Genomic DNA, 26,960 nt, shown 5'->3' on the forward strand with positions numbered 1-26,960 from the left:
TGGATAGATGCCAGTATTGTAGCTGTACTGGAACAGCTTGGCTAGGGACGCAGCAAGTTCTGGAGCACAAGTCTTCAGTACTATTGCTGGAATATTGTCAAGACCCATAGCCTTTGCAGTATCCAGTGCTTTCAGCCATTTCTTGATATCACAAGGAGTGAATCGAATTGGCTGAAGAGAGGCATCTGTGATGCTGGGGATCTCTGAAGGAGGCCGAGATGGATCATCCACTCGACACTTCTGGCTGAAGATTAGAGCAAATGCTTCAGCCTTATCTTTTGCACTGATGTGCTGGGCTCCTCTATCATTGAGGATGGGGATATCTAAGGAGCCTCCTCCTCCAGTGAGTTGTCTAATTGTCCACCACCATACATGACTGGATGTGACAGGACTGCAGAGAAAAGAGCTGATTCATTGGTTGTGGGATCGCTTAGCCCTGTCTGACGCTTGCTGCTTTTGCTGTTTAGCATGCAATTAGTCCTTTGTTATAGCTTCACCAGGTTGACACCTCATTTTTAGGTATGCCTGGTGCTGCTCCTGGCATGCTCTCCTGCACTCTTCATTGAACCATGGTTGATCCCCTGCCTTGATGGTAATGGTAGAGTGGGGGATATGCCAGGCCATGAGGTTGTCGGTTATATTCAAGTACAATTCTGCTGCTGCTGATGGCCCACAGCGCCTCATGGATGTCCAGCCTTGAGTTGCTGGACCTGTTTGAAATCTATCCCATTTAGCACGATGGTAGTGCCACACAACACGTCTCCACAAGGACTGTGCTGTGGTCAATCCTGCCGATACTGTCAAGGGCAGATGCATCTGCAGCAGGCAGGTTGATGAGAATGAGGTCAAGTATGTTTTTCCCTCTTGTTGGTTCCCTTAACCCATGCCGCAGACCCAGTCTGGCAACTATGTAATTTAGGGCTCAGCAACTTGCTCATTAATTGCTGTTAATTGGCTAGCCAGCATGAAATCGCAGTCAAGGGCCAATCGTGGTGGCGGGCCGTTTCCCAGCCGCTCCGGGGCCCGCCCACTGCTCCTGCCCGATGACCTCAAAATCCTGCCCATAGAAAATAGGATGAGTAAGTCATTCAGCCCTTCGAGTCCGCTTTGCCATTCAATATTATCATGGCTGATCCTCTATCTCAATGCCATACTCCCACATTCACTGCATACTCCCACACTCTCCACATGCTTTTAGAATCCAGAAATCTATTTCCTTCTTAAATATATTAGTAACTTGGCCTCCAGAGCCTTCTGTGGTAGAGAATTCCATAGGTCCACCACCCTGAGTGAAGAAGTTTCTCCTCAGTCCTAAATGGTCTGCCCCTGGCTTCTGTGATGGAGATAATCAACTTGGCACTTCTCACTAAAGTTCTTGGCAACATTTTAGCCTTATATTTTGCACTTAGCTGTTTGGCTCTAACATTGTTGACGATATGTTGTTCATGGAAGCTCCTCCTCTAGCTGGTTGTTAAATTGTTCATCACCATTCACAACTGAATTGGCAGGACTGCAGAACTTTGATCTGATCCATTGGTTGTGGGCTTGCTAAGCTCTGTCTATAGTGTTCTGCTTCTGTCCTGCATACATATAGTCCTGTGTTTGAGCTTTACCAGGTTGGAATTTTATTTGAAGGTATTCCTGGTGCTAGTCCTGAGATGCTCTCCTATACTCCTCATTGAAATAGGGTTCGTCCCCTGGGTTAATAGTATTGGTAGATTGAAGGGTACACTGAACAAAGAGGTTATAGGTTGTCCTTGAATATAATTCTGTTGCTGCTGATGGTCCATAGCTCTGCTTGGATGCCCAGTATTGAGCTGATGAATCTAACTCATTTAGCATGGTGGTAGTGCCCCGCAACACAATTAAGGGTATCCTCTGTGTGAAGATAGAAATGTGTCTTCAAAAGGACTGTGCAGTAGGCCCTCCCACCACTACTTTTCTTATTTATTCGTTCACAGGATTTGGGTGTCACTGGCTGGACCAGCATTTATTGCAAGTCCCTAGTTGCCATTGAGAATGTGATGGTGAGCTGCCTTCTTAGACCGTTGCAGTCCATGTGGTGTAGGTGCTACAGCCATGGACAGATGGAGTTGTAAAAGGTGGACTCTTGAGGGTGGGGTCAAAGAGGTTTTTCCCTCTTGTTAGTTCTCTAGTCTGGCAGAAATGTCCCTCAGGCTTGAGCCAGCTCTATCCTTAGTGGTGCCATCGAGACACATTTAGTGATGCATATTTAAATCCCTTACCCAGAGTGCATGCATTTAGTGATTTGTATAGGGTTTTTTTTTAGCTTATCTGTTCTGTAGATGCGAGTAACTCTGGCAATGCTGCATTTGTTGCTCATCCCTAGTTATCCTGAGGAAGTGAAGATGCTCCCTGGTGATTTTGATTTGTCAATCCCTTTAGTCTGATGAAGATCGTGTATAAGAAGAATTGGAGAATACATACTGGAGGAGAGACTTCCAACCGCCCTCCATTTTGAGGTGGCCAAGGTGATGCATAGCACTTGGACCAGCACAAAATGGGAAGCCTCAGCCAAGTTCAGAATTTCAATCAAATTTCTACTCTCCTTTTCTCTCCTTGCTCAATTACTGCACCCAAACCTGCCCCACCACTTGGCAGGTAAACATTCTGTCTGTTGTAACTGTTCTGCGTGAAGGAGTCTATATAAATCAATCTGTTCCAAGGTTTATTCCCGTAAGTTTGTAACTTCACCATTAGGGTCTATGATCTGTAAAGTATAAAATATAAATGAATGCCAGCATGCAGTTATCACACTTCCGTCTGTTGATCTCGAGAACTCATTAAACTTCTCCCTGCACTGGAGGGGTGTCCTGGTGCGGAGGGATGTGGGTGGGGTTAGAAATTGCCACGCACAGTTCTCATCATCTCCTTCCAGTTTGTTCTGATTGCTATGTTGACAGGTCTCTTCCAACCACTCACATTTTTCCAAATTCCCTGTATCTAAGTTAGGATCTATATCACTTTTAATAAGTGAAAAGCTCTTTTATTGGTTCTCCTCAGATCCATATCGTTGCCTTGCTGCCTGCTAGTTCTGCTTTAGGAGCAACCTATCTTTGAATAGTACAATTACGATCTTCGAAGCCCATTAAAACCATGATTCTCTATCACAGTGGTTGATCCCCAGTGCAGTCCTCATCTCAGTTCCTTCCAGCGCAATAAAAGCAGACATTAACTTAAGTTGGCTTAGACATTCACTGCCAAATTCAGCTAGACCACATAAAGCATCATCAGATCCTGCTCTCATCTTCCCAAACTTCTCACTATTCCAAGATCAGCCTGAAATCAACTTCAACAATAAGTGCGAGGAGCTACAGATTTGGCACAAAGATCGAGACCAACTGTTCAGTGGCCTTCACCATGGCCCTCCCTTCTCCTAGCCCACCAGGCCAAACACCCTCTAATTCTTTCTCCTACCCTAATTTAAATTCATATTTTTCTTTAGGTTTTCTCCCAGCTCCCCCCTCATGACCTCGCTCAGCTCATGTTGCCCATGAGATCCATCTCATGTTCCCTAAACCCTATTCCCATCAAACTACTGCCCATCCAATTTCCATTCCGGGCTCCCATGTTAACAGCTCTCTCACCTAAGGTACTGGCCCCTTCTCCTTCAAATCTGCTGTCATCATCCCTCTCTTCAAACTAATGGCCCTGTCTCAAACTTGACTTTCCTCTCAAAAGTCCTTGCATATGTTATTGCCTCTCAAATCTGTGCCCATCATTCCTAAAGCACCAAAATTGAATCTCTCCAATCAGGATTTCATCAAAATGGCTTTTATCAGTCACAAATGACATCCTATATGACCAGGACAAAGGTAAACTATCCCTCTTTGTCCTTCTTGACCTGTCTGTAGCCATTGACATGGTTGATCACATCCTCCTCCTCCAACACCTCTCTATCATCCCGTTTTGTAGAACTTGCACTCATCTACCTAGTCATAGCCAGAGAATCACCTCCAATCACTTCCCTTCCCTCTCCTACACTATTCCCTCTGGTGTTCCCCAAGAATCTAACTTCCCCCCCCCCCTTCTATTTCCCATTCTACATGCTCTGAAGCATCACTGGGGAGGTGGTCACTGCTGTGGAATGCAGGAGACCTTGAGCCTACAGCAGGCAAGTGGAAAAAAAAAAGTTAATTTAAGGAGTTGTGTGTTTGATGGGAAAGCCCTCTGGGGAGGTCAGTGGAACTGTGAGGGTTGCCACCCTGCTTATGGGCCCTTTCTTTGGGCCATGAAGCCTGCCCTGTGGCAGCCAGGTTGCCACTGCAAAACCACCTCCATTTAGCTGGTGGCCTCCCTTTGTGGGAGAGGACTCCACCGCTGTCAGCAAAATGCCAACAGCACCATAAAGTGGCCCCTAATTGGGCCTATTGTTATGTAAATCAGCTGCCTCAGCAGGCACTTCTCCTGCCATCAGTAAAATACCGACAGGGGAATTGCATCTGGGAGCCAATCCAATATGACCTCAAGTTGCACCCACTTCTCACCACCCACCCCCCCCCACCAACCCGTCATCCCAACATGTCAGCCCTTCTGATCAGGGCCAATAAAACCCTGGTCTTTAAAACTGTTTCTCTCCCCACAGCCAAACCAGCTGATTATTCAGGATTTTCTATTTTTAATTTTAAACGGTTTGCAACTTTGGTTCACTATTTAACCCTGAATCGAGCTTCTGCACATATCTGCACCATTATTAAGACTGCCTATTACCAGCATTATTGCATCACCCGACTCTGCACCTACCTCAGCTTAACTGCTACTGGAACCCTCATTCATACCTTTCTTACCTCAAGACATAACTATTTTACCACATTCCTGGCCAGCCTCCCACATTCTACCTCTGTAAACTCGAAGTCATCTAAAGCTGCTCACATCCTAACTCTCACTAAGTTAACCCATCACCCATAATGCTTGCTGATCTAGACTAGCTCCTGGTTAAGCAACTCCTCAATTTAAAACATCTCATCCTTCTTTTGAAGTTCCTGCTTGGCTTCACCCCTCCCCATCTCAGTTATCTCCTCCAGCCCTATAACCCTTTGAGATATGTGCGCTCGCATAATTCTAGCTTTTTGATTTTAAATACTCCAAATATCAGCTGATGATATGGCTGCCAGGGGCCCTATGCTCTGGAATTCCATCCCTAAGCCCCTCCACCTTTCTTTCCTCTAAGATAAGGTTCCTTAAAACCTACCTTTTTAGCCAATCTTTTGTCATCAGCCCAAATGTCTCCTTACCTGACATGGTGTCAAATTGTGTTTGCTAATACTCCAATGAAACACTTTACAATGTTTCACCATGTTAAAGACATTTTATAAACGCAAGTTGATGTAGAAGTGTTTCCTTCACTGCCATCTATCCCACATTGTGCCAACAATCCAAAAGACTGGCAGACCGTTTCAAACGGCATGTCCCAGCGCTGTTTGTAATGGGCAGGGTACAAATTGTACCCAACCAGCATTGCCCTGAGGAATGAATCCGCAAATGGCTGTCACTTATTTTGTTTAGCTGAAACAGGCACAGTGTATGTACACGTTCTTTCTGTCTGCAAAGAACAGGGCCTTGTAGATTAAATATATGTAACTCGCAGTGCATGCAAATGTGCCACATAGTGACCCTGACTGACAATCAAATTGGTTGTCAGCACAATTCTTAGCACACTGAGGATTATTATCCAATTGCGGAATCACATCTAACTTTGGACACTGTTATGAGTTTTGCAAGCATGGGATGGTTGGGTACGATTTGTACCCTGCCCATTGCGAGCAGCGTTGGGACATGTTGTTTGACATGGTCCGCCAGTCTTTGGTACAGTTAAACAGAATAAGTGACAGTCGTTTGCTGACTCATTCCTCAGCGCAATGTGTTGACCAATCAGGGTCAAGCTGCCTGGTTTAACTTTTAAGCATTGTTTGAAATTTAACTGTCAGTCACCATCAGTGGTGCATTCTCCATGACAACGCCACTTGCCAACGAATCAGCACACTCTTCACCTACAGTATAAATTGTTGTTTTTCCCCTTATATAGGTATTCTTGTGAGTGTCCTTGAGCGTAAGACAAAAAGCTTAGTCATATTCTTAAATAGTTAAATGATGAGAATTCTTTATTCAGGAGATGTGCATGCTTATTTAAAGATTTTATATGATTTCCTGTATGACATTACATAAAAGAAAAGAAAATCAAATTCTAAAATTTGTATTAAGGTTGTCTAGACAAAATAGTAAAAGGAAGTGAGAACATTAGATAAGGAAATCAAAACTAGTGTGCAATCCAATAGAGGTTGAATTGTGATATCAAGCAACCAGAAGGTGTTTATAATTGATACTCAATGTTTATCTGCTACTTATAATTAAACTCATCATCCATCTCTGCCCTTGTGGTATCTTGCTATGTGCCATACCCTACAGCAAGAGCTATGGTTGCTACATTCACATACATTAATAACTACACTTCAAAATAATTAAATTGTACGTATTGCACCCAAAATAACTTATTCATTGAAGACCTTGATGTTTACTGAGGTTATTAGTGGGTTTTCCATCCTCAGAACATTTCTGGCTCTAAGTCCCTTTGTTCAATCATACAGTGTTGCAGTGATGTCTCCTTTTCGATAACATTGGGTAAATGGAGAAATAGGGGCCTTTAAGGAATGGTATTTTTTTTAGAATTACATAGAACTTTAATGGAACTAGCTGGCACAGCAGTAATTCTCTCTTGCTGAAAAAAAACAAACAATTCTAACAAGTCAGGGACCAAGACACAGTAGAGATAAAAGGTCACAAGAACTGCGCTCCCCACATTGAGGTCACAAGACTTTACAAATATTCCTGAATCAATAGCAGGAAGCCTTCTGGCACCCTGCGTACACCTATATCTAGCAAATGGCCTCCAGCATGAGGTAAATAAAAAGAGGAGACACTTCAAGCCAAAGTTACGGACAGAGTGAAAGTGACAACCCTGATATCTTGGGTACCTGTATTCATTGGCCAGAAGAGTTTGAATGGGTGAATGACATAGGGTAAACTACCAGCCCCTAGAAATAAAGTATATTAACGAGTGGTCAGAGATAGGGGACAATTCTCATCAGGTGACAGTCCTAGTCAGGCAGCTGCCTTGTTCAGATGGAACATAGACCAGGAAAGAGCAAGCAAGGGGCGCTGGGGGTGGGTGGGTGGAGTAGAGTTCCCTAACACTTGGGCTACAGAGCAGAATGCTACTATCACAAGCTAAGGATCAACACACACCGTGCCAACCATCTGCTCATCCTCTGGGATCACTGAACTGTTCTCCACTCTCACCGGTTGTATAATTTTCTTGTCTGTTTGGTGAATGCATCATGTCTAAACTGTTGCTTCTTAATAAACTACCTTAAATTTACTTACAAATACTCAACTGCCTATCTTATGTATTTGTGGCTCCTGAATCCAAAATTTTAACTCCCTTGAAAACAGGAATCACATCAGGAGCCTGACATACATATCTAATTGGCCTCAACCATGGCATATGGGTTGGGGTTAAGATGAACCAAAGCTCCACTCTGTCAGAATACCACTCCAATTGTCAGAACTATAACATTTTATAAGTTTATTGCAGTACATTACTCTTCCACATAATGCAGTGATATAACAGCACTGACATCATTTACCTTGCACTCTCCAAAGTATTCAAGAACCATGGACTTCCTGGTATAATGATTTGTACCAAATTATAAATTGTATTGTTAAATAAATATTTTCGAATAAAGCTTACATGTAACTTTAGCATTTCAGGTTGATGATCAGTACTGTCACCCATTTTGATGTTATGTCATCAACCTGAAACCTTAACTCTGTTTCTGCATAAATACTGCCTGACATGTTGTGTTTTTGCAACATTTGCCGTTTTTTATTTCAGATCTCCAGCATCCAAAGTATTTGGCTTTTATCATAGTCTTAGCTTATACATGATTTACTCCAATAGAGTGCTGTTAGTTTGTTCAGATATTTGTGCATTGTAGGGAATAGCACAGCTTCTTAATTGCAAACTGCAAAGTCAACATTACCTCACCCATTAGAGAGGAAGGGTACAGTGTTATCATCTTTTGGAATGTACTAGGACTGCAATTTCTTTAACAACCTTAATTTGAGTGTCTACCAGGGCCTGAGCCCACAAGGGCCACTCAGCTCCTGACCTCATTACAGGTTTAATCTAAACATGGACAAAAGAGCTGAACTCAAAGGATGAGGTGAGAGTGACTGCCCTTGACATCAAGGCAGCATTTGCCCAAGGATGGCATCAAGGAGCCCTAGCAAAACTGGAGTCAATGGGAATCAGGGGGCAAAAACTTTCCACTGGTTGGAGTCATACCTAGCACAAGGGAAGATGGTTGTAGCTGTCAGAGGACAATCATCTCAATCCTAGGGCATCACTGCAGGAGTTCCTCAGGGTAGTGTCCTCGGCCCAATCAACTTCAGCTGCTTCATCAATGACCTTCTCTCCATCATAAAGTTAGGTTAGAAGTGGTGATGTTTGCTAGTGATTGCAAAATGTTCAGCACCATTCATGACTCCTAAGATACTGAAGCAGTCCATATCTATATGCAGCAAGACCAGTACAACATTCAGACTTGGGCTGGTAAGTGGCAATTAACATTCATGCTACACAAGTACCAGGCAGTGACCATCCCCAACAAGAGGGATTCCAACCATCTCCCCATGTCATTCAATGGCATTACCATCACTGAATCCCACACCATCAACATCCTGGGGTTACCACTGACCAGAAGTTGGACTGGTCCAGGTGTGGCTATAAGAGCAGGTCACAAGCTGGGAATTCTGTGAAGAGTAACCAACCTCCAAACTCCCCAAATCCTGTTCACCATCTACAAGGCACAAGTCATGGAGTGTGATGGAATTCTTTCCACTTGCTTGGATGAGTGCAGCTCCAACAACAATAATAAAGTTCTTTACCAGCCAGGACAAAGCAGCCACTTGGTTGGCACCTTATTCACCACCTCCAACATTCACTCCCTCCACCATTAACAGTGGCAGCAGTGTATACCATCTACAAGATGCACTGCAGCAACACACCCTTGGCTCCTTTGACAGTGCCTTCCAAAACTGCGACCTCTACCACCTAGAAAGACAAGGGCAACAGGTGCATGGAAATACCACCAACAGCAGGTTCCCCCTCCAAGTCACACACCATCCTGTTTTGGAAATATATCGCTGTTCCTTCACTGGGTCAAAATCCTGGAACTCTCTCCCTAAAAGCACTCTGGGTGTACCTACACCACATGGACTGCAGCAGTTCAAGAAGGTGGTGCACTACCACCTTAAGGGCAATTGGGGATGGGCAATAAAGATACTGGCCTAGCCAGCGATGCCCACATCCCATGAAAATGAAAACAAATTGTTAGTGCTTAATCTAAAACATAAACACACTTTTACTGTGCTTCAAGAAATGCCAAATAGCTAAGTGCTATTGACAAGACAGTGGTAGCATAGAGGTGTAAGCATATAGCACATTTGGAATTGCCATGTGTTAGTTTTGTTTTAAAAAATATTACTTTATAATTGGGTTATAACTTTCATTAGAGACACATTATGAGCCTCTTTGAACAAATTATGATCAACATTTTTTGAGAGTTCACACTTTACCAGAAAATTATAATGCCTGTAATTTTGCCCCAGTCACGTTAATGAATAGAAAACTACAAGTAACTCCCACCAGGTTTTCATATACATGCAAGACCCCGCTAGTAGTGAACAGCTTCAGAAAATTTCACCCCAAATAGCCAACGGCAACATTCAAACTCACTTCTCCCATTCAGACAGAATAAACTGGAATTAGAACAATCGTGTGTCAAAAAGTTTACATCTTTTGTTAGTTTAATGCAACATCAGCATTGTTTACAATGTCACTGAAAGCACAAAATGCAAACAGATTCCAGGTCAATGCAATCAAAATCTTTCATCAGTGCAGGGCTTGGAAACCTTTGGAGAGAAGATCACACCCATTCTTCTTGGAAGGAAGAAGCTTTAATTGTTTGCTACATATTAATATAAACTTTGTGCATATGAGAATTGTAAATTAAAAATAAATCATATCCGTATTACAATCACTCCGAACATTTTTACATTTTCTCTACTTCTACTTTCTTGGTATTGAAAATGGCTAAACTTAAAAAAGGTAGCGTCTTCCTGATAATGTTTCTTTTTCCCTAATATGCACACCATGGATAAGCATAAAACAGTAAAAACAACTCCCTCCTTTGAAAATTATAACCTCGTTTTCCTGTTAATGTTTCTTTTTCCCTAATAAGCCCACCATGGATAAGCATAAAACAGTAAAAACTCCCTCCTTTGAAAATTATAACCTATCTCCTGAATAGTACTAAAGGTTGTAACAATGAGAAAGTGCATTGTTATCAGATGTATTTCTCCATATATTAATGCATGGCAAAGATCTGGGACGGCAAGGGAAGTACAAATTGCAATAATTTATTAACAGTGTTTTGTTACATACAGTTGAGTGTTTTAAAAACTTCTGTTTATGACATTGCTTATTGTTAAAATCAAGTCTTGGATGCTAAAAAATTGTACCAATGATAGTAAGGTTTGAGATACATGGTCACTTTTTTCTAATTTTGACTACATACTGGGCTACAGCTGAGTAAAAATATATTGGATGGACAGGACAAATAGGAAACTATGACCATAGAATCTAACTTGCCGACAGATCTATTTCATTACCATAAGTCATAGAATCATTATGGCACAGAAGGAGGCCATTCGGTCCACTGAGTCCATCAAAGCTCTCTGAAGAACAATCCAGTCAGTCTTGCTCCTCCCACTCTATCCCCATCGCACTGCAAGTTAATTTCACTCAAATGCCCATCCAAATTCCTTTTGAAATTATTTATCATCTTCACTTCCACTACCCTCATAAGCAATGAGTTCCAGGTCATTACCATTTGTTGTGTGTAAAAAAGATTCTTCCTGATACCCCTGCCCCCACCACCTCCAGCTGCATCTCTTGCCAGAAATGTTGCAGAAACCCCACTGACACACGTACATGGGTTTTCCACCATTTCTGGTGAAGTTACAGTGACAGAGAGAGAACAGGTGAAAGGAAATTCTCAGCTTATTATTCCAGTTTCTTGAGATAACCCCAAAATGTATGATACATCAACGGACACCACCAGATACACAGAAAAACCACCAATTTTAGTGATATAAAATAAGTGTTACAAAATAAATGTACATTTAAATAACAGGGTGACACTGAACACACATTTGCTGTTCTATGGAATAATAAATGAAACAATGTGGCAGTGTAATAAAAAAACCTCACTAAGAACAACAGTGAATTATTTTTCTTTCTATTGATTCCAAGCTGAAATTAAGTTAGGCACGTTATTGGGCATCTGTCATGTTGTACAACTTCTCTTTTTCTTTCTTAAAGTATCTGGATAGATAAAAAAAAGGCAAGAGATGTTAAAGGATATATCTTTCAGGAAGACAAATATCTCTATTTAGTACATGTTATGATATTTTATCAAACATTGTGTACATTCAGATCCAAAATGCTGTTAAATGTAAAGGAATTCACATGGTATATCTCAAGTACAGGAACAGGATTGTATTTGCATGAAAGTACTTGAAGAATAAACTGGGTTCCCTCAATGGTTCAGTGGCCAAGTAGCAAGAGTAGTAATCGGGAAAATAAAAGTGTGGTTTCAGTCATGGTTTAGGAGGGAGAACTTCAGATTCATGGACATTGGAACCAATCCTGGGACAGGAGGCATCTCTTCAAAAGGGACAGGTTGCACCTCAATGGAACTGGGACTAGACAGTAAGTTTCACTGGTGTTGTTGGGGAGGGTTTCAACTAACTTGGCAGGAAAGTGACACCAGAATATACAAGTCATAAAGAAGCAGAAAAGAGGAATAAGGTGCATACAGTGAGTGTGTTGGATAGGACTAGAGGAGGAAGTAGTATCATATTAGATAGGAGCAGACCAAGTAGAGTACAATAAGAATACAAAGACAGGTTTATAACGCATCCCACAAAAACGTACAAAGTGCGTGAAGGTGGTTGGGGAGTTACAAGCACCAATAATCATGTAGGAATATGATGCAGTGGCAATTAGAGAAACATGATTTAAAAATGACAATGAATGGGCACTTAATATACAAAGACAAAGTGTTCAGAAATGATGGGGAAGAATAAAGAAGTGAGGTTGGGTAGCAGTACGGATTAGAGGCATTGTAGTGCTGGAAAGAAAATATCTCTGAGAGGGTAAGGAGAGAATTCGTCTGATTGAAGTAGAGAACGAAAAAAGGGGTGATCACACTATTGGGGTCATTCTATAGATCTCCAAATAGTCAGAGAAATAGAGGAGCAAATCTGCAGGGAAATCACAAAGTTGTGCAAGAACTATAGAATGATGATATTAGAGAACTTTATTCCAATTGATATGGGGAATTACAGTTGGAAAATGAAAGGACGGAGAAGAATTTTTGAAATTTGTTCAGAATTTCCTTCATCAATATGTTCTCGGTCCAACTAGGAAGCAGATATTGCCAGATTTGGTCCTGGGGAATGAGGTAGGCCAACTGAAGAGTGATCATTGTATCTTAAAGATTAGATTAGTAATAGAAAAAAGAACAATCTAAAGTAGAACTTCTAAATTAAAAAAAAATAACTTTAAAGAGAAGGGACGGGATCTAGTCAGGGAACCAAAGATAGACTGGAAAAGTTGTAACTTAACAATGGGTGATCTTAAAGGAGGAAATGTTTCAGATACAGACTAGGTACATTCCAACAAGGCAAAGGGCAGGGGAACCAAAGCCAGGCCACCATGGATGACTAGGGAAATATAGAATACGATGAAACAAGGAAAAAAAGAGGATGGATGATACATAGCAGGTGAATTCTTCAAGCGAAAACTAAGCCAAATACAATTAGTTGAGAGGGGCAGAGGAGAGAAAAATATGAGAATAGAATAGAATGGCAATTAACATAAAAGGGACTCCAAAAATGTACAAGCATGTAAATAATAAATGAGTGGTAAGTGGCAGGGCGGGTCCTGTTTGGGATAAAGAGGTGATATATGCTTTGAGGTGCGAGGCAAGGCTGAAATACTAAATAAGCGCTTTGCATTGGTGTTACCAAGGAACAGCATGTTGACAAAATTTCAGTAGAAATGGAGAATGGTAGAGGTAATGGATGGAGGTGAAAACTGAGAGGCAGAGTGTACTGGAAAGGGTAACTATGCTTAGAATGGGTAAATTGCTTGGTCCGGATGACTTACATTAAAGGCCGTTAAAGGAAGTGGGGGTAGAGATAGTGGAGGGGCTTTTTAAAATCTCCCAATCTTCGCCAGATACCCAGGAGGTACCAAAGACATGACTCCAGGATTGTGTGTTGCCTACCTGGGGCCAGGGTCAAGGATGTCACTGAAAGGGGGGAAGGCGAACAGAGATCGTGGTTTACATTGGTACCAATGACATAGGTAGAAAGAGGGATGAGGTCCTGCAACAAGAATTTAGGGAGCTAGGTAGCAGATTGAAAAGCAGGACCTCAAAAGGTTGTAATCTCTGGATTACATCTGGTGCCACGTGCTAGTGAGTATAGGAATACGTGGATACAGCAGATAAATGTGTGGCTGAAGAGTTGGTGCAGGAGGGAGGGCTTTAGATTCCTGGGTCCGTTTCTGGGGAAAGTGGGACTTGTACATGTCCAACAGGTTGCACCTGAATCGGAACGGGACCAACATCCTTGCTAGAGCTGTTGGTGGGGATTTCAAGTAATTTGGCAGGAGGATGGGATACAGATGGGGGTATAGTAAGGGATGATATACAGATAAGTATAGAAGAAAAACCAAGTGAGTCTGGAAGGCAGAACATATATAGTCAAGTGTAGGCACAAGGGAACATGGCAGGGCTAGATAGCATTTATTTTAAACGTAAGGAGTCTTGTGAGTAAGGCAGATGAGTTGAGGGTGTTGATTATCACATGGGAATATGATGTCATTGCTAGCACAGAGACATGGTCAAGGGAGGGGCAGGGCTGGCAGCTCGATATTCCAGGGTACAGACTCTTCAGGCTGGGGTGCGAGAGGTTGGTCCGGCGGTGGGGGGGGTTCCTAAAAGAGGAGGTCGTGTCACAACATTGATTAAGCAGTCAGTTACTTCACTAAGGAAGGATGATGCCTTAGTAGGTTCCACAAATGAAGCAATATGGGTAGAACTTAGAAACAAAAAGTGGGCAATCACATTGCTGGCACTGTATTACAGACCCCCAAACAAAGCAGTCAGGTAGAGACAGAAGGAAAAATATGTGGGTAAATCTCACAAGTGTAAAAAAAGGGTAATAATAGGGGATTTCAACTTCCCCATTATTAACTAGGATAGACAAAGTATGAAAGGCTTAGAGGGGGCGGAATACTTAAAATGTATCCAGAAGACTTTTTAAGCCTGCACATTGAAAGTCTTACAAGAAGGGGGCAGTGCTGGACCTAGTTTTATGGAATGAAGCCAGGCAAGTGGTAGAAGTGTCAGTGGGGGAACATTTGGTGATAGTGACCATATCTCAGTAAGATTTAAGGTAGTTATGGAAAAGGACAAAGACAGATCAGAAATAAAGGTTCTGAATTGGAAGAAGGCCGATTTTAATAAAAGACAGGATCTGGCCATCGTGGATTGGGAGCAGCTACTTGTAGGAAAATCTACATCAGAGCAGTGGGAGTCATTCAAAAAGGAAATAGTGAGAGTGCAGGGTCAACATGTTCCCATAAAGGTGGACCAACAAGTTGTGAGAACCCTGGATGCTGAGGAACATACAGGATTGGATAAGGAAAAAAAAGGGAAGCTTATGGTAGATACCAATGGCTCAAAACAGCCGAAGCCCTTGAGGAGTAAAGAAAGCACAGGGGATACTTAAAAAAGATATTAGGATAGCGAAGAGGGGGCATGATAAAACACTGGCTAGTAAAATAAAGGGAAATCCAAAGATGTTTTAAGTATATTAGGGGCAAGAGGATAACCAGGGAAAGCGTAGGGCCCATTAGGGACCAAACTGGCAATCTGTGAGAGGAGCCGGAAGACATAGATGAGGTTTTAAATGAGTACTTTGCATCTGTATTCAATATAGAGAAGGACGATGTAGGTAGAGAAATCAGGGACGGGGACTGTGATATACTTGAACAAATTAGCATTGAGAGGGAGGAAGTTTTAGCAGGCTTAAAAGTTGATAAATCCCCAGGCCCAGATGAGATATATCCCAGGTTACTGTGGGAGGCAAGGGAGGAGATTGCATTGACATTAATTTTTAAATCCTCTCTGGCCACAGGAGAGGTGCCAGAGAACTGGAGGACAGCTAATGTGGTACCATTATTCAGGAAGGGTGGTAGGAACAAACCAGGGAACTATAAGCCAGTGGGTCTAACATAAGTGGTAGGGAAACGATTGGAAAAAATTCTGAGGGACAGAATTAATCTCCACTTGGAGAGGCAAGGGTTAATCAAGAATAGGCAGCATGGCTTTGTCAGGGGGAGATCATGTCTAACAAATTTGATTGAATTTTTCGAGGTGGTGACTAGATGGGTAGACGAGCGTACTGCAGTTGACGTAGTCCACATGGACTTCAGTAAGGTTTTTGACAAGGTCTTGCCTGGGAGACTGGTCAAGAAGGTAAGAGCCATGGGATCCAGGGCAATTTGACAAATTGGATCCAAAGTGGGCTTAGTGGCAGGAGGCAGAAGGTGATGGTCGAAGGTTGTTTTTGTGACTGGAAGCCTGTGTCCAGTGGTATACTGCAGGGCTTGGTGCTGGGTCCCTTGCTGTTTGTAGTGTACATTAATGATCTGGACATGAATGTAGGAGGTATGATCAGTAAGTTCTCAAATCACAAAATTGCTGGTGGTAAAGAGTGGAGGAGGAAAGCATTCGACAACAGGATGATATAAAACGGGCTGGTCAGATGAGCAGAACAGTGGCAAATGGAATTTGATCCTGAAAAGGTGTGAGGTGATGCATTTTGGGAGGACCAACAAGGCAGTGGAGTACATGATGAATGGTAGGACCCTAGGAAGTAGAGGGTATCAGAGTGATGTTGGGTGTACATGCCCATAGATCCTTGAAGGCAGCAGGACAGGTAGGTAAGATAGTTAAGATGGTATATGGGATACTTGCCTTTATTAGTCGAGGCACTGAACACAAGAGCAGGGAGGTTATGATGGAGCTGTATAAAGCATTACTTAGGCCACATCTGGAGTACTGTGTGCAGTTCTGGTTGCCACACTGTAGGGAGGATGTGACTGCACTGGAGAGGGTGCAGAGGAGATTCACCAGGATGTTGCCTGGGCTGGGGTGTTTCAGCTATGAAGAGAAACTAGATAGGCTCAGGCTGTTTTCCGAAGAGCAAAGAAGGCTGAGGGGGGACTGATTAAGGTATACAGAATTATGAGGGACATAGATGGGGTAGATAGGAAGAAACCTTTCTCCTTAGTGAAGGGGTCAATAACCAGTGGGCATAAGAGGCAGGAGGCTTCGAGTGGATTTGAGGAAATATTTTTTCACCCAGAGGGTGGCGGACATCTGGAATTCACTGCCTGAAAGGGTGACAGAGCTGGAGCCCTCACAACATTTAAGTTGTATTTAGATGAACACTTGAAATGCCACAGCATACAAGGCTATGGGTCAAGTGCTAGAAAATAGGATTGAAGTAGGTAGGGGCTTGATGATTGGTGCAGACACAATGGGCTGAAGGGCCTCTTTCCATGCTATAAAACTCTATGACTCTATGATTAGACTGTGGTAAATGTGACATCCTTATTCAAAAAAGGGTGCAGGGACATTTCTAGAATCTACAGGCCAGTCACTTTAACATCAGTGGTGAAAAGGATTTTAGGAATAAACAGAGGGAAAGAAAAATCACTGTCACTTAGGAGAAATTTGAGTTAATTGAGGAGATCCAGCACAGATTAGTAAAAGGCATACCGTGCTTGAATAATCTAATCAAATCAAATTGTTTCACGAAGAAAGAGAAGGTGGATGAAGGGAATGTAATGCATGTTGTCTATACAGATCTTAAAAATAATTTGACAAAATACCATATAAAAGGCTGGTTAATAAAATTGAGGCTCATGGAATAAGGCAGTCAGCTTGGATTAAAAATATTGGCGTAAGAACAGGAGAGCAGTGAGTGGTAAATTGTTATTTTTCAGACTGAAAAATGGTAGACTGTGGTGTTCGTGAAGGGTCAGTGCTAAGACCACTGCTTTTTTGATATATACAAATGACTATAAATTGGAATTGTGATGGGGTCTGTGGTTTGCAGAGTCCAATTGGATCAGTTGAACCACACCCTGCTCCAACCTCACCAGGGCCTGCCTAACTGACCCTGGTGACCCCCAACCCCACATATCTTGCTGTGAGGGCAGCATCCATTGATGCGCCATCTCAGCTGGCTACAGTCCCAGCACTGGCCACTGCTCCTAATAATGCTACTGAAGCTGAAGAACTGCAAAGCCCTCCAATTGCCTTGCAGCTCTTGGATGTGGGAGCTCATTCCTGAAAGGGATTGAAGGCCCACTGGTGGTTCATTAGCTGCATGACTGGCCTGAAATCTGCCTGAGGCTTCCACAAATGGCCGAGGTGAAGTTGCCTTGGATTCCCAGCCCATCATTGGGGCCAACACAACCCTGACAAAATTCAGCCAATTGAGAGAATAATTAGCAAAGTACATGAGAACTTGGGCTTTATAAATAGACAAAAGCATTATGCTGAACCTTTATAAAGCTCTGGCCACAACTAGAGTATTACATCCAGTTCTGGCCACCCCACTTTAGGAAGGATATGAAAAGTCCTTGAGAGGCTGCAGAGGAGGTTTACCAGAATGGTTCCAGGATGAGGGATTTTAGCAACAAGGTTAGGTTGGAGAAACGGGTTGTTCGCCTTGGAGTTAAGGAGATTGAGGGAAGATTTGATAGAGGTGTACAAGATTTTGACAGGTTTAGATACGGTAGACAAAGAAAATGTGTTCCCATTAGCTAATTGCACGAAGACTAAGGGGACACAGATGTATGGTTTTGAGCAAGAGATATGGGTGGGGTGTGGGGTGTGCGTGTGGGCAAGAACTTTTCTTTTTAAGTGCAATGTATGGTAATGAGCTGAATTTGCTGCCTTTGTGGGTGGCGAAAGCAGGGACGTTGAATGATTTCAAACGGAAACTAGATGGGCACTTGAAGGAAATAAATTTGCAGGGAGAAAGTCCTGCCTTAAAGAGTTGCTGACCCATCAGATGGCCAGCAGCTCTGTAATCCCAGCAACCCCAGCCAGGAGCGGTGGCCACTGCTACAACTACAGGCAGTCTCATGCTGAGGCGCCCAGGGTCAGGGGTTTCAGCGAAGAGGCTAAGGCGGTGGGGGCCTGGGTTCAAGAGGCTGGGAGAAGGGTTAAAGGGAGATGATTTTTGGTGAGGGATGCCTTCAAAGGACCCAGGGGACCTTCAAAGAAGCTCCCCCTCCTTTACTTGACACCAACCAGTGTAGTTAAAGCCGCCGGGTTTCCACATGGTGTGGGTTTCCCCTCAAGGACGTGCTGCCCAATGCCTCTCCTGCAGTTCCCCCAAAATTTCGGACAGGTCAGGGAAGGGCAAATAGGTAGCAGGAAGGCCACCCGCTGGATTTTACTTGCCAACCCCTCCTTCAAATCTGCTTGCAGGGGAGCATAAAAGCTAACCCTATGACCCTAGAACATGGCACCACATTTTATAGACCAGTAAAACTGGATCCATAGTCTATGCTAAACTGACTGCTGTCAGCAATTAAGACCAGTGAGGTTGCTTTAGATTGTTTGTTCTGTCCCTGATCTGGAAAGTGGAAAAATAATCAGCCAAATCACGTTAGCTATAATGAATTCACGTTGGCTGCCATGTTCTTCCAAGTGACAATTAATTTTGTACTTGATTATTCTCTCTAAAGGTTTTCCTATACCTGCCACCAGGTTGGCTGGCCTATAGCTGCAAGATTTGTATCACGTTTTTTGAACAGGGGTGTAATATTTGCCAGGCTGCATTTGCTGCCATCACCATGCATGCGCAGTTGTATGTGCGGTCGTCATCTTTTTGGGAGGCAACGTGCAACATGAACCCAGCTTATTTACTTTCAAGAACTATGTACCATGCATCAAAATAACATGACCATCAGTACTTTGCAAAATCATATTTAGCTCTGCAACATTATTAATTCATTGAACCTTCTTAAGCAAAAAAGACTTGAGAATGTGACAGAATATGCAGATGTTTTAAGGCAAGATTCTGCCCCTTCACTAAACTGCTAGATATGATGAGCTTAGTACAACATTGCAACAGTTTTCTTTCCTGTTTTGACTGAATCTTTTAGATCACTGAATAGTTAGCAACATATGTTCACAGGGCTTATAAATTGCGAGACAGAAATCATTAACTAAGTTGAAGCATCGACATTCAGTAACGATTCTGGATTGTCTTTGTCCCTCCTTGTAAAATAGTGCATAACTTTCTCTCAAGAGTCAATAAAATGCTTATGATCTAGATATTCTGAGCAAGTTGCCAACTAATGATGTGTCGGATCCATGGAATCCACAAACTAAGAACATATTGCAATAACCAAGTTAGAAAGCAAACCAAGTTGGCAGTGTGCTGGGTAAACTAACGTGTGCATGTCATTGGATTTCTGCGCATGCATGGTCCAGTGGGCATATTGATGGCTATCTTGCATTGCCACATTGCATTGGCAGGAGACACAATGTATTTGCAATCCTCTAGTTTTCTAGCACCACTCCACATCTAAGGAGGATTGGAAGATGGAGGCCAGAACATGCACTATTGTCACCCTTCCTCCCTCAACAACGTAGACTGGGTGCTTTTCCAGTTTGAGTACTGCCAAACATTTTAGTATCCCCTCTTTATCTATTTTTATCCTATCCGATTTCATTATTACTTCCTCCTTTGCTATAAGATTGGCAGCACCCTCTGCTTTAGTGATGACAGATAAAAAGTACTCATTAAGTACCTCAGCTATGCTGTCTGTGTCCACAAGATCTCTTTTTAGATCCATAAATGGCCCCATTGGTTTCTTCAAAACTAAATTTAGAAACTATCAGGGGCAATGTTAAAAAGCATCTATAACATTAGTAATTATGTTATTAAATTGAATTAGTTTTATCTTTCATCTGAAAAAAATTGCTCCATGCTTCAACATGGGCAGCATTTATTTACCATCTGAGCACTCTAATAAGTAGCTTTAAATCTTACCATAACATTTCTCATCAAGCTCTGTAATTTTGTAACTACAGCATCCGCCAAGCTCCACCATGTTGCACACCTCCAGAATTTTGTTCAAAGTACATAAAATCCTGAGGAAAAGCAAATATTTGACAACTGTGTCTGCAATGCAAGTATCAATCTGTTACTGGTAAACATCAAAAACATTTCCAATGTATTATAGGGATTTTAGTCAATAATATCACAGTTGCAACTCCCAGATGACTTAAAGGAAAATTACATTACATGAATTCAGAAGACTTGGACTTGGGCTTACAGGGCATAATTTCGGAAGACGTATGGGAATCTTGGCTATAAAAATAGAAGCATATGGTATATGAGGAAGGAAGCTTAGCTAAACCTTTATAAAATATGAATTAGATAATTTTGGCCAATTCTGAGTGCCATAAGTCTCTAATGCTTTGGAGAAGGAAGAGAGAATGCTTTGGAGAGGGAAGAGAATATTTACCAGAATGGAACCAGGGACACAGACTTCAGTAATGTGGAAAGACTACAGAATCTGTGATTATTCTCCTTAGAGCAGAGAAAGTTAAGGTAAAGTTTTCAAAATCATGAATGGTTTTGATAGTTTCTTCACACTTTGATTCCAGTGGCAGAAGAGTTGGTAACCAGAGGGCTCAGGTAAATGGAAAAAGAACCAAATGAAGCATGAGAATTCTTGTTTTAATGGAAAGCATGATGATGTCGAATGCACTGCCTGAATGGGTGTTGAAACAGATTCAATAACTTTCAAAAAGCAGTTTTAAAAATATTTGAAGGGAAAAAATGTGTAGGGCTATGGGGAATGAGCAAAGGAGTTGGGCTAATTGAATAGCTTTTTCAAAGAGCTAGCGCAGACATGATAGGCCATATTGCCTCCTCCTTGTGCTGCATAATTCCATGATTCTATGATGATAAAAGGGAAAGCCTCTAAAGGAGGTGCAGGAACAGAGGGACCTTGGTGTATACATACATAGGCCATTGAAGATGGCAGGGCATGTTAAGAAAGCAGTTAATAAAGCATATAGTATCTCAGGCTTTATTATTAGGGGCATTGAGTAGAAGGGTACAGAGGTCAAGTTGAATTTGTATAAGACACTAGTTAGGCTTCATCTGGAGTAATGCATGCAGTTCAGGGCGCCATACTTAAGGAAGGACGTGAAGGGAGTACAGGAGGAGATTCACAAGAGTGATTCCAGGGGTGAACAACTGTAGCTACGTGGATAGATTGGAAAGGTTGGGACTATTTTTCTTGGAAAAAAGGTGGCTGAGAGGAGACTTGATAGAGGTATTCAAGGTCCTGAGGGGTAAGGACAGGGTAAATAGTGAGAAACTGTTCCCACTTGAGAACATCAAACAATAGCAGGCACAGATTAAGATAATTGGCAAAAGAAGTAAACGTGATGTGAGGAAATTTTTTTTCACTCAGTGTGGCTGGGTTCTGGAACAAATTTCCTGAAAGGGTGGTGGAGGCAGGTAAGATTGAGGTATTCAAAAGGGAATTGGATTTCTACCTGAGAAGAGGGAATATGCAAGGTTACGGGGCTAAAGCAGGGGAGTGAGACTAGGTGGAATGCTCTTTCAGAGAGCCAGTACAGGCTTCATGGGCTGAATGGCCTCCTGCACTGTAAAGATACTGTGAGATAATGTGTGCGGTGTTCTATGCAGCTCCCACTGGAATTGGTGCAGGAAGGTGGGGTCAGTAGTGGAATCCACTGCTTTGATAAGTGCCCACAATAAAGAGGATTTCTTATCACAGTAATGCATTCTAGACAAAATGGCAATCGTTGCAGGAACATCTGCATATTATGGTGCCTGCAATATGGCAGGCACGAAGTGCACGTTCATTACGAGCTATAAGTTAGCCACCTGCCATATTGTTGTAGACAACTCCACTGGTGTCAGAAGGGCCGAATTGGTTGCTCAAATAGGGTCCTGTGTCTTCTTGTAGAACGGCTTCCAATTTTAGTATGCACCAGTGAACTTACCAACTGCTTAAATTGCCCTCAAAATGCAGTACAAACTAGCAAGAAAGTCTTCTGATCAGAACTATTTAAAAGGGCCCATGCCAGTTTGTCATTTCAGACTGCTGGTTAATTTCCAGGAATTGTTTGATGTCTACTATTGAGGATATAACAAGCAGGGTGGATAAAAGGAAACAGTAGATGTAGTATATTTGGATTTCTAAGTCATTCGATAAAGTGTCACATAAAAGATTACTACACAAGTTGAGAGGTCATGGTGTTGGGGTAAATATATTAGTATGGAATGAGGCCTGGCTAACTAACAGGAAACAGAGTCATGATAAATTGGGTCATTTTCAGGTTGGCAAATTGTAACTAGTGGAGTGCCACAGGGATCAGTACTGGGAACTCAACTACTTACAGTCTATATTAGTAACTTGGATGAAGAGACCCAAGTGTATTGTAGCCAAATTTGCTGATGATTCAAATTTAGGGAGGAAAGCAAGCTGTGGGGTGAACACAAAGATTCTGCAAATGGGTATAGATAGTGAGTGAGTGGGGAAAAATTTGGCAGATGGAGTATGTGGGAAAATAGTTTATCCTCTTAGTGGGAAGAATAGAAAAGCAGAATTATGAAATTGGAGAGAGACCGCAGAGGTTGCTCCTAATTTGTATGTTCGTATGTAATGCTGCAGTAGAGGGATCTGCGAGCCCTCCTACATCAATCACAAAATACTAGCATGCAGCTACAGCAGGCAATTAGGAACGCAAATGGAAGGTTGGCCTTTTTCAAAAGAGGGATGGAACAAAAAAGTAGGGAAGTCTTGTAATAAGTCTTGTACAGGGCATTGCTGAGACCACATGTAGATTACCACCTACAATTTTGATTTCCTTATTTAAGGAAGGAGACGCTTGCATTGGAGGCAGTTCAGAGAAGGTTCACTAGGATGATTCCCCCTTGTGGAGGAATCTAGAACTAGAGGGCACAGTTTCAAAATAAGGGAATATCAAGAGAAGGAGGATTTTCTTCTCTCAGAGGGTCATTAATCTTTGGAATTCACTACCCCAGAGGGCATTGGAAGCTGCATCATTGAATATATTTGAGGTTGAGTTGAAGGGATTTTTGATCCACAATGCAGTCAAAGGTTATGGGGGACAGACAGGAAAGTGAAGTTAAGGCCACAATCAGATCAGACATAACCTTATTACATCGCGGGGCAGGCTGAAGTAGCCAAATGGCCTATTCTTGTTCCAAATCTCATCATCTTATTCTAACTCAGGAATATTCACTTTGTTTACAGGAATATTCATTTTGTTTACAGAGAGCAAATTTTTGCTGATGAAGAAGTTGTTGGCTACCTAATAGATATTTTGACTGCAGTTATGATTGGCTTCTGAGGGACCAGAGAAAGCAGAGTATTATGCTTCCCAAGGACAATGGAAAATGCGAGTGCAGACATCCTGAGGACAGAAGGACAACAATTTTTCCGATTCCTAAATTCCAAGAAGTGACCAAAAGTCTACAGAAGTAACTATCGCCTTTAAAGCAACTTCCCTTGAAACAATTACTTGCACCTTGATGAGGACTGTAAACAGCAATAACTGCTGACACAATCAGAAGATTTCATGCGAAGTTTGAAGTTATGAATTTAGGCCTGGCAGTATACTCACCTACTAATAATGTGATTTGCATATGGCAGTGACCAAATGCTCATCCTTCTTTAGCCCATCTGGAAACTTCCTCCAAAATATTAAAGATACACCTTTGGGATCGAAAGCCACTGGATCTACAGCCTTCCCAAAATACTGCTATCAAAGAAGTGAAAATTCCAATTTTCACTGCGCCCCATCTGGGCGTGACAAAAGTATAATCATTTTCACAATATTTTTCTGGTTTATTGTGAAGTAGGTTTATGGGTGTGATTATAGCTGGTCTGTGTACGATTTAATTACATTTGGAGTCAAGTAGACTGCAAGCTTCAAATCATCAAAAGACACTAGGTATAGAAATGTGCTTGACATTCTAATGAGTAAACATGGATGCTGGCTTAGCATGTAAGGTGTGAAGGGGATTTGCATTTTCAGATAAATGAAGGGATTGTTTGGATTTCAAAATGGATCTTAGTCTGTTTACAACTAGCTAGATAAGCAAGACTTAAGGAGTGTGTTTATTTTCCCCAAAGGTTACTGACAATACTGGCAATGTGAATATTTTTATATTATGAAAAAGATAGTTTCAAAAACATATGGAACAATAGAATTTACATAGTAAAGAGAGAAACATATATAAAGGAGGATGGAAGGCTATGTAAGGAGAAGCCATTTGGAATTCCACCGTCAAGCGGGTACTGTGTTAACTTGCTGGTTTTGTTTTAAATCTAAAATCTATGTTGGACTGTTGCCTTAAAAGGGGAATGTAACTGGGAGCCAGGTTAATTAGGGATTTTAGGGTTTGTTATAGTAGTAAGTAATTCTAGCCTTAAGTATGTGCTTGAAATCTTTTATTTTGCTCATAAATATTTTAATTTAATTTTTAAAACCTCTAAAGTTCTTGGTGGACTCATTACTTCTGAATTCAGTGCACACATCTTGTAATAAATAAATTGCAAAATCATTGTGATAGCACAACCAAGTTTCTCTTGTGGATTTAGTCCGCCTGGCACACATCATCTGCCAGGTCATTAGACTGAGGAACTTCTGAGCCCTGCTCTATGAACAGTGGAATTTGGGTCTGAATTTTTCACTGAGGGAGGGCGCGCGCCCAACCCGCTTGAGCATAAAATGATGCACAATGGTGTCAGGCGAGCATCCTGGTGTCATCGCACACTCGTGTGATATTTCGGTCGGCGGAAGTCGGCAGCTTGCTTGCCGACAATTAACAGGCCTATTGACGCCATTAAAGTACTAATTGAATTCAACTTTTTGCTGCCAGTCCAACCTTACGGTTGGCGAGCAGGCGAATCAGCTAGGCGCCCTTTAGATTTTTTATGAACCCTCATTCACGGGTGGGACAAGGTTTCCAACGGGAATTAAAATTAAAAAACGTTGAAATGTCATTTATAATATGTCCCTGCTCATGTGATAGAATCACAAGAGGGGACATGTTTTTAACATTTGTAAGTTTTTTATTTATTACTTTAAAAATCTTCAGCTCTCTGAGGCAGCTCTGTGCCTCAGGGAGCTTTCATTGCGCACACTTGCGCAAACTTCTGCACTCGCCCTCCTTCCGACCCACTCTGGCAGCGCTCAGTGCTGTAGTGCAGGTTTCACGCTGGCTAGCCGTTAATCGGTCAGCCAGCGTGAAATCGATGTCAGGGTCCAATCGCGGGTGGCAGTCAGTTTTGCGATCACTCTCACCGCACCTGCCTGATGAGGTAAAAATCCTACCCTTGAAGTTCGACATCATTTTAGGTCATGCTGATTTTCACCCTTTCCTCCCAACAATTCCAACTATAATATTATTTTGTTACTTACCACCAGTAAACATGCTCCAAGAAGGACAGCTTTAATTTTAACATCCAAATCCATTGGAAACTGAATTCCAAAATTATCAATATCCGTGAGGTATTCTCGAATAAGACCTGTCCACTGCTTCGATATCTTTCCAACAATGCTAGTCTCATCCAGACTTACAACCTAGTAAAAGCATCAAAGCAGGAAACACTTTATTTTGATCCAAATGATAAGAGAAATAACCTGTTTTTCATTTCCCTCAGCTGACTTTCAACTTTTCAATTTAAGTTAAAAGGTTAGGCTATTGAACACAATGCTAGTAAACCTACAAGTGATTCCTTCTTCCTTGTCAGGATGAGTCATTTAGAAATCATGGTTACTAATTGAAAATGTTCTACCATTCCCAAGCAACAATATCACACAAATCATTGAATATATATATCTACCTAATATATCTATATCTATCTTTGTGGGGTTTTACAATTATCAACAAATCTTTGCCTCAGTTTTCAGCTTTATTAATAGAAATTCCAAAATATTACAGATGAGATATCCTCCTGTGTTAACCATTTTTAATGGTGATCTGGGAGACTACAAGACTTATGCACAGCCTCACAAATTTGCAGGACCCAGACCAATCCTTGCTGGAGACTGGGATCGCCTTACAAGAACATGGGAACATAAAAAAATAGGAGCAGGAGAGGATCATACAGCCCATTGAGTCTTTTCCACCATTGAATATGATCATGACAGATCTTGGGTTTCAACTCCACTTTACCGCCCACTCCCCATATCCGTTGATTCCAAGGGAGACCAATAATCTGTCTATCTCAGTCTTAAATATATTCAATGATGGCACACCCACAACACACTGGGTAGAGAATTCCAAATATTCACAACCCTTTGAATGATGAGATTTTCACTTATAAAATGGGACAGTACAGTTTTTACTGCTAGTTACATAACAGTACAACCCCTTCATCCTGCCCAATCAGCCTGGATAGAAGACCATCCCATTAAGAAACATGTGGCTGAAACACTTGTGGGGCACATCCCAATGTAGAAGTTCAGTCTCGCCTCAACCAAGGAAAATACAACATTGTATTTGGCATACTCTTGGCCACATATAGCTTAATCCATCCTTTTACTTTCTACCCTACTCAAATTGCCTCCCAATGATGAAGAGAACAGCATAGGAGGGAAAATTTACCAATTACTAAGAACCATAACCCA

The 26,960-nt window shown here is 41.9% G+C and overlaps 1 protein-coding gene across 11 annotated transcripts in view; it reads right to left on the reverse strand.

Annotated features, from left to right (window-relative positions):
• Positions 1-9,860: 9,860 nt before the first annotated feature.
• The window catches only part of LOC121284113 (phospholipid scramblase 1-like), a 109,198-nt gene continuing 92,098 nt past the window's right edge, over positions 9,861-26,960 (reverse strand). For 10 of the 11 annotated variants that reach the window (XM_041199219.1, XM_041199214.1, XM_041199209.1 and 7 more), the window contains 3 exons: positions 25,749-25,910; positions 20,302-20,402; positions 9,861-11,467 (listed from right to left, as the gene is read on the reverse strand). In XM_041199219.1, coding sequence (XP_041055153.1) covers positions 20,337-20,402; positions 25,749-25,910 — 228 coding nt within the window. In that variant the 3' untranslated portion in view covers positions 9,861-11,467; positions 20,302-20,336. Of the gene's footprint in view, positions 11,468-20,301; positions 20,403-25,724; positions 25,911-26,960 lie in introns of those variants that run through there. The other variant, XM_041199211.1, reaches the window with a different exon arrangement.

Source organism: Carcharodon carcharias, chromosome 11, assembly GCF_017639515.1.
Source record: "Carcharodon carcharias isolate sCarCar2 chromosome 11, sCarCar2.pri, whole genome shotgun sequence".
Classification (NCBI taxonomy): Eukaryota; Metazoa; Chordata; class Chondrichthyes; order Lamniformes; family Lamnidae; genus Carcharodon; species Carcharodon carcharias.